Genomic DNA, 9120 nt, shown 5'->3' with positions numbered 1-9120 from the left:
GGCATTTACTGCCTATAACCCGAAATTTAAGTCCTTGTTGGTGCCTTAAGTAATAAATTAAGAGGTTTAACTTTAAAAATGTCACGAATAAACAAAACTTAAAAACACTTTTGACGTCCGCTTTGTTCAGTGCACATAGCATAGTTCCTGAGACAGAAGGTATTCAACAAGCTCTTGATCATTTACTTTTTAAAATCTCCCTCAGTGATATTAAGTATATTTTTTTGCCTTTCGGCTTTTACTTTTTTAAAATTTTCATATGAAACACTTTGGAGGCAGAATGAAAGACTAAGCTAGATTCCATCACTCACGTAGTTAGGTCCAATTTTTCGAGAATATTACACGAAAGAGGAAGATTTCAAACACTTCTTAAATGAGCCTAAGAACACCCGCTTTGAGCAATCTTCAGCCATGTTGGACTCAAAAGCCGCAACACTTCACAACTGCGCACGCGCATTTGAAGAGCCGCTGAGCGCGACTTTACGTCTAATGAAAGGGGCGGCCCATCATCCTTAGCGGACCAATGAAAAAGATCCAGATTATCCTTTTGCTATTGGCTAGCGGAGACCAATTAGAAGTGAACCGTCTTTTAGCGGGCGTCTAGCAGTAGAGCGCCGTGACGTAATGTGAGGGGTCGCCCGGCAGGGCTGAGCAGGACCAATGAGGAGGGGTCAGGGGCTGGTTTGCCTGTTCTCACGCCCAACCCTGAGCCCCAGCCCGGGGAAAGTTTCTCTTCTGGGAGGGAGAGGAGCGAACATGGCAGCGCGTTGGTGTCTTTGGTGTGTTTCTGCGACCGTGGCGGTGGCGCTGCTCGTGTGCGGGGTTCCCTCAGCCTCTGCCCAAAGAAAGAAGGAGGTGAGGACGCTGTTTCCGGCAACACGGGCTCTTTCCAATGAGTGAGGCTTGAGAGGGTCTGCTCTCTTCCCGACCCCCTTTCCCCGCCCGCTCTGTCTTCGGCGGCTCCGATTCCAGGCTTGTGGGGTTCACTAGAGAAGAAACTGTAACTCCTTGTCTCCTGGGGATGTAGAGTCTGAGAGTGAGGTGGGCTTGGTGATAACTTGGCTCCTACAGGCCTGTGCATGTGCATAGCCGTGAGTTTTGACACTTCTGGAGTCTGGGCCCCATCAGGTAGCTGGGTGGGGAGAGTTCGACTTTAGGTCTAGGGAGTAGAATATCTGAGTCTTTCTGCTGTCAGTAGATGTAACTCACTTATAGAATGATATATAACAATCCACTCATTTATATAATTGAGAGCTATGTATTTTGTAACATTTTCACTTCAGGAATGCGAGAACTAAACTGAAGAGTGAAACCATGCCAGATTTATTACATTATCCAAATAATTGATTCAAAGCAATTCACAGGAGTGGAAGCTCTTAAACCATTTGCAACCATTTACCAAATGTCAAGCGTGCCAGGCGCTGTTCTCGGAGCTTGGTATACGTGAGTGAACAAAACTAATATCCCTCCTTGTGGAATTTACTGGCTTTGGCAGGTGGAGGAGGTACAACATTCTTTACTCACCATTAAGCAACCCACGCACAGAAAATTTTTTTTATTGAGATAACATTGGTTTATAACATTATATAAATTCCAGGTGTACATCGTTATGTATTTCGATTTCTGTGTAGACTATGTCATGTTCACCGCCCAAAGACTAATTACCATCCATCACCACACGTGTCCTATTACCCCTTTGTCTTCCTCACTCCCCCCTTCCCCTCTGGTAACCGACAATCTAATCTCCCAAGCAGAGGAATTTTAACATTGTATTTTGAAACATTTGTGGCTTACAGCCATATGCTCTTAGAGCTTTAAAGATTACTAGCAATGATTTATGCTCTCTAATTTTAAGTATTAACCCCTTTTGAGAGATGAAGGAACTGACACTGAGCAAAAGAGGGGTTGGGGGCTTGCCCAGAGAAGTGCAGGTCTAGAGGCTGAGCTGGGATTCCACCCCTGGTCTGAACTCCAGAGCCTGTGCTCTCTGCCAGGTTACAAAGACTTGTTTTTCAGTGACTTGTTTTATTTATTTATTTATTTATTTATTAGTGAGGAAGATTGACCCTGAGCTAACATCTGTAGCTGATCTTCCTCTTTTTGCTTGAGGAAGAGTGGCCCTAAGCTAACGTCTGTGCCAGTCTCCTTCTATTTTGTATGTGGGACACTGCCACAGCATTGGCTTGATGAGTGGTGTGTAGGTCCATGCCTGGGATCTGAACCAACGAACCCCAGCTGCTGAAACAGAGCAAGTGAACTTGGCCACTGGGCCAGCCCCTGTTTTATTTTTATGGTGAATTGTTTCCCCCATGTGGTAGAAGGGAAGTTCCTTTTCCTTGCATCTGGTGTCGTTTTAGGGAGGCAGCATCATAAAAATGAAAAAGCATGGTCTTTGATAAAATTATCCGTGTGTCATGATCTACTTCTGGGAATCTGTAATAGAGAAATAATATGAAATATGGAAAAGAGTGAATGCACAAAGCATACTGAAGCATAATAAAAATGGTCATAATAACGCTCAGATGGTGGATAGCTTTTCCCTGCTTTTCTTAGTTTTCCAAAAAATTTTGTAAAATTTTAGAGTGTGTATGTTAATACAACCAAAGTGATCTTTAGCAATTTACTCTGTCTCATTTTCCTTATCAGTAGAATGGGAAAATGCCTATTACTTTGTACATTGTGAAAATTAAATGAGATGAAGGTTGTAAAGTGCCTAAGCAGTACGTGGCGTGTAGAACACGTTAGATGAATATTAGAAAATAAAATAAGATTGTGTTCCTCTATGGTAGTAAAATGTTTTTTCAATTGATCTTTTTGTAGTGTTTTTATGAAAATTATTCAGAAAATAGAATTACCTGCATATTTTGACAAGACAGACTGTTATTGGAAAAATGTCTACATTCTCCGACATTGCTTTGAGAACTGACATGAAAGTGTCACGTGTGCAAAACTCCTGCAATTCTTTAGAAAATACCTTATTACTAAGAACCAGAGGCTCAGTAGCAGTTGCAAAACAAATTGAAACACCCCCAAAAAATAAAACATCAAGGAGAGGGGACAGTGGTATACTTTAGCCCTATCCAGGAAGTAGGTGAACTGCGAATGGAGCAGATGGCATTTAAGTATTAAACATGCTCTCTTCTTTGCTCGCTGTCTCCTTCAGTTATTATCTGCCAATTATGTTCCCAGATCTGTTCAGTCTCACTCCTAATTTAAGGATGGAGTTAGAAATTTATTGCTTAACCAAGAATTTTATTTTACTAACGTCTGGAGACTAGTGGATGATTAAGAAAGCTAAAAATATCAAGAATTTTTATGAATAAACTATCATGATCTAGAACACAGATACAATCAAATAAGTTTCAGGGGAAAGGGAGGTGCATTTTAGAGGAATTCAGACTGATGATGCTTAGCTTTATTACTTCTGAAATTCAAAAGAGATCTTAATGGCAGGATCAAATTTTAGCTTTAAATGATAATGGGTTTTTATGTGCTATTTTTTCCCCCTAAGGAAGATGAGCTAACGTCTGTGCCAATCTCCCTCTGTTTTGTGTGTGAATCACCACCACAGCATGGCTGTGGACATGTGTAGGTCTCCGCCAGGGAATCAAATCCGGATTGCCAAAGTGGAGTGCACCAACCTTAACCACTAGGCCACAGGGCTGGCGGCTCCTGTATGCTATTTTTGATGAATGATATTCAGTGACAGTAGGAGAATTTGTAGTTGTTAACGGGCTTAATCTACTTAGAGCTAATTGAGATAGATATTATGCAAGCAGATAGAATGAAAGTAAACTGTTGTCTCACTGCCCTTTCTTGGCCCTCTTAATCCCTGTAGTCCTAAATTTTCATTATACTTGATTGTTACTAACAGGATTAGAGATATGAATTGACTTCCTGTTAGTGGGATTATTTTGTGGCCATACTCATTTAAATGTTTCAAGAGAAGAGAAAGACTTTAAGTTTACTTAACTTTGTTGGTATTATATTTTCCTTGTGAATATCTTTGCTCTTCTGTTTATTTTATTTGAAAAGTTATTGTATTTGAAAAGTTGGAAATAGAGTAATGTACTCCAAGAAGGGGAGAAATCAATTGATTGTGGAAGTCTTTGCTTATAAATTTAATGTTTTTCCATAGTAACCCTGTATTTTGTTTTGAATAAATATATCCAAAGCAAATTAAAAACTGCAGATGGATATATTTTCTTAAATGTTCTTTAAAACTGTTAGTGGAAGGGGCTGGCCAGGTGGCTTAGTGGTTAAGTTCACATACTCCGCTTCAGCCGCCTGGAGTTCACGGATTCAGATTCTGGGCTCAGACCTACACACTGCTTATCAAGCTATGCTCTGGTGGTGTCCCACATACAGAAAATAGAGGAAGATTGGCAACAGATGTTAGCTCAGGGTTGATCTTCCTCACCAAAACAAAAACAACAACAAAAACCTGTTAGTGGAAAAAATATTTCCAGTGTGAGTTGTTTCCGAATCAATTTCTTGAGCTACTGAGTGCTTCACTTGATAAACGTCTTACCTTTGTGTACCATAGTCCTTGGAAGATGTGTTTCTGACTAATAACTTTAAAGTATTAAACAGTAAATAGAAGGACCTGAAGGGCACAGGTAACATTTTAATCTTTTATTTTGAAGGTTGTGACTTTGGAAGATAAAGAAATATCTGGAGAGTGAATAGTGGGACTTAGTGGAGAGGCTATAGAAAAACAAAATTTTTCTTTCTGAGCCATAGCTTTCAGTACCCACACAATGGGCTCTTGACAACAGATGAGAAGCACCCAAAGGAAGAAGTTCTTCAGTACTAGAGATTTACTGCAATCAAGACATCTTTCAACTCAAATGTGAAGAAAAGAGAGATTCCTTTATAAAACCATCTACCAGAGAAGACGAAAGACTAGTGAAAGAAGTGTCTAGGAATTATTGAGGTGTTATATTTGAGTTGTCTAGAATATATCCCATTCTTCCAGGAAGATCAGGTGGTGGTTTATTATTAGAAATGGTGTATTTTTTCCCATTGTTCATCATTTTTTCTTTTTCTTTTTGAGGAAGATTAGCCCTGAGCTAATATCTGCCGCCAGTCCTTCTCTTTTTTGCTGAGGAAGACTGGCCCTGAGCTAACATCCATGCCCATCTTCCTCTACTTTCTATGTGGGACGCCTGCCATGGCATGGCTTGTCAAGCGGTGCCACGTCTATACCCGGGATCCGAACCGGCAAACCCTGGGCCCCAAAAGCAGAACATGCACACCTAACCACTGTGCCACCGGGCCCCCCCCCCCCGTTGTTCATCATTTGAATCACTTAATGTTTATTTAATTTCCCTGTGTTATGCATAGAAATTTATGTGATGTGGTCCCTGTCCATAAGAATTATGTAGAGCAGTAGTTCTTAAACTTCAGTGTAAATAATCACCTGGGCTACATGTTAAAATTTCATAATCTTGGTGGCTGGCCCCGTGGCCGAGTGGTTAAGTTCGTGTGGTCTGCTTCGTCGGCCCAGGGTGTCACTGGTTGGGGTCCTGGGTGCAGACATGGCACCGCTCATCAGGCCATGTTGAGGCGGTGTCACACATGCCACAACTAGAAGGACCCACAACTGAAAATATACAACTATGTACCGGGGGCTTTGAGGAGAAGAAGGAAAAATAAAATCTTTAAAAAAAAAAATTTCATAATCTTGGAACCTACCCTAGACCTACTGAATCAAATTTATTGAAGGATGAAACCTAGACGTCTGCACTTTTAACAGGGTCCTTTATAACAACCACACTTTGAGAAACAGGTCTAGAAAGTTGATTTTCCATTACACTAAGGGCTTGCTCTGAGACGTTTTGGTTTACTTTATCACCAAGTCTGTCTTTTATATTGTGTTTTGATCGATAATGAATAAAAAATTTTTTCAAATACATAAGATTATAAAGACTTAAATTATGCTATGAAAATTCTTTTCAGTTTAGAGCAGTTGTTCTCAATGAGGGAGGGGGTATTTTGCTTCCAAGGGTTATCTGGCAATGTCGAGAGACATTTTTGGTTGTTGCAGCTGCGGATAGGAGTGCTGCTGGCATCTGGTGGGGAGAGGTCAGGGATGCTGCTCAACATCCTGCAGTGTGCAGGACTGCTCCCCACAACAAAAATTATGTGGCCCAAGATGTCAGTAATGCCACTGTTGAGAAATTCTGGGTTAGAATGATCATGGACTGTTGGAATCCCTATTCTGTGTCTTTCTTAACCTCTCTGATCCTGTTGACTCAACAGTTAAATGAGCATAAAAATAGAGTATTAACCTCATAGTGTTGTTTTGAAGATTGAATTACTTTATAAGGAGAGAAGTTGACGTCTGACACATACACACTAGGCATTCCAAATAGTAGCTGGTGTTTTCTCCATAAAATCAATTCAAGATAGGCTTACTATAAGATATATTAAAAGATTAAAAGGTTAGATCCTTGTAAATAAGGATTATAACTTCTAATTATCACATTCCAGGCTATGTTCATGCAATTTTATTGTAAGAGTTTAAAACTAGTTCATCTTTTGTTGTGGTCAGTCCTGAGTTCATTTTAAAGAAAATGAACTCAGTAAACTAATTGCCTCTGTATTAAGCAGTCTTTTTTCTTTTTTTTTAAAAGATTTTGTTTTTCCTTTTTCTCCCCAAAGCCCCCTGTTACATAGTTGCATATTTTTAGTTGTGGGTCCTTCTAGTTGTGGCATGTGGGATGCCACCTCAGCATGGCCTGATGAGCGGTGCCATGTCCGTGCCCAGGATCTGAACTGGTGAAACCCTGGGCTGCTGAACGAACTTAACCACTCAGCCACGGGGCCAGCCCCTAAGCAGTCTTTTGAGGTGATAATCCTATTTTATAAGAGCTTTAAAGAGAATTTTTAGTTCCTTTGAAGTAATCTCTTCTACTTGGTAAATTATTTGGGGATTGAATAGCCAGAAATGTGGTCTTTCCAGTCTGTTAGTAAACAGGAAGAGGAATATTGTAAATTTTTTACATAGACCTGGTTGAAAAAGTCTGTTCAAGATTTTCGTTTAGAAGACTCAACATATTTATAGTTAATTGAAAGCATATGTATTTGTTTTGTCGGAACGATCATATATCTATGTGATTGCCTAGAGTTAGACCAGGTAAAACTATTTCAGTAACTGTTACTGCTTTACACTTTTTTTCTGAAAAAGCCGCAATTAGAATCTGTAGCCACAGTGAATAAAATAGCGAAATCATGTTTTAATTTGCTGATAACTGTCAAATTTAATTTGAAAATGTAACAAAATTAATAACTGCTTTAAAATTGTGCATATTTTTAAACTGTGAACTAATATCGTTCTCTCAACTGTGAGGATCATTCAGGCTGTATCAAATAATAATTCATTTTGTTGGAAAAACTGAATAAATTTAATCTATGCAGCCTTAATTTAAATCAAATATTCGCTGTTCTTGACAATTGTTGATAACTAATTCTCTTGTTAAAGGTGAACTAGCCTCCATCACTTGCCCCTTATCCTGTCTACTTTCTAGTTCACTCTCTTCCACTGCCTTTACCAAAGACCTGTTTCCTTAGTGTCATTCATTGTTCCACAAGTCTTGTTAACTATTTGTTATACCAGTGTTTTACGAGTGCGTGTAGAGTGTCTGTATTTCTCTATGGGCTTAGAGTCTTTATTCAATTTTCCTTGTGTGGCATATTCATTTTGTGGCTTTTACTGGAATTATTTTGTATCTGATACAAAACTAATTTTTATGCCATCTTTCTCTATTGTTCATAGAAGTATACTCAGGAAATATTTTTTTTCTGTGTTGGCTGAACTCAGGCATGCTTTAGAGGTAAATCATGCATTTTCAGAATTCATGTTACTATTCCCTTCCTGAAATTAAAAAAAAGACCCTTCCATTTCTGTGTAAGTGTTTGTGTATGCAATCATCTTTTCTTTCTTATGTGTTAATGCATACAAGTGAGTTTATTCCTAGCTGAATTCTGTTAAATAGAAATTCAGTACACACAACTGAGTGCCTGCTATATGGTAAAGGTCTGTGTGTGTCTGCTCTCCAGTAGCTGTTTAGAGAAGGAAACAGATGTCGAAGTATCTTAGAATGATAAATGCTGGAATACAGGTAAAAAGTGTTGTGAAACATCTGCAGGGGAGAATTAATATGCTTGTGTCCTTGGTCCTTGGCTGCTTAGGAAAACCATTTAGGGTCACTCAGTTACAACCCACTAGACATGCATTCTTTGAGAATTTTGTTGAGGTTACTGAAGCCACAGAAGCTATTAATGGTTCTAGGGATTGTTTTTCTTAGCCTAAGTCTGAGGCAACTTATTTGCATTACTGACACCTGTCTTTTAAAGAGTGCTATCTTTGTAGTAGGTTCATGATCCACTTCCATGTTGAAAAGGCACATCCTACCATCTGTTCTCTGATGATTGAGTTTAAGGAGAGGGAACTATTTTTAAAGTTTGAACACCAGTGCCCTGGCCAAATTTCAGTGTAAGTAATGGGAAACATACTGGTCAAATGCTTCTGAATAATAAACCACTGCATGATTTCCCAGCTCTTTATATTTTATTTATTTATTTATTTATTTATTGAGGAAGATCAGCTCTGAGCTAACATCTGCCAATCCTCTTTTTGCTGAGGAAGACTGGCCCTGAGCTAACATCTGTGCCCATCTTCCTCTGCTTTATACATGGGACGCCTACCACAGCATGGCTTGCCAAGCGGTGCCATGTCCGCACCCGGGATCCGAACCGGCAAACCCCGGGCCACCAAGAAGCGGAATGTGCACACTTAACCGCTGCGCCACCGGGCTGGCCCCTTCCCAGCTCTTTATAAACATATCCCTGTAAAGAACAAAGCCATAGATTAGCCTTAACTCTGCGTTGAGATTCTTGTCTTCCGCACTTCTTTTTTATCCTTTCCTGTCTTCCTACTACTCTTGCAAAGTGTGAATATGAGGGTGGAGATGAAGGGAAGGATAAATATGATTGCACTTAATTTCAAACTGAAATTCTCAGTGACTAACCATGCTTCTCTTCCATTGCCTCATCATGACTGGCTATTAAAAAGAAGCAAATGTAGCTCTTTCTTTGTGTAGATGTAAATTTTTC

At 39.6% G+C, this 9120-nt stretch overlaps 1 protein-coding gene across 1 annotated transcript in view; it reads left to right on the top strand.

Moving 5' to 3' along the window:
- Positions 1–552: 552 nt before the first annotated feature.
- The window catches only part of MAGT1 (magnesium transporter 1), a 44378-nt gene continuing 35810 nt past the window's right edge, over positions 553–9120 (top strand). The window contains exon 1 of the mRNA XM_044763606.2: positions 553–855. Within this exon, the coding sequence (XP_044619541.1) occupies positions 661–855 (195 nt within the window). The 5' untranslated portion in view covers positions 553–660. The remainder of the gene's footprint in view (positions 856–9120) is intronic.

This window comes from Equus asinus, chromosome X (genome assembly GCF_041296235.1).
Source record: "Equus asinus isolate D_3611 breed Donkey chromosome X, EquAss-T2T_v2, whole genome shotgun sequence".
Taxonomy (NCBI): Eukaryota; Metazoa; Chordata; class Mammalia; order Perissodactyla; family Equidae; genus Equus; species Equus asinus.
The sequence above is the reverse complement of the archived record's forward strand: the minus strand, read 5'-3'. Positions and strand labels throughout refer to the sequence as shown.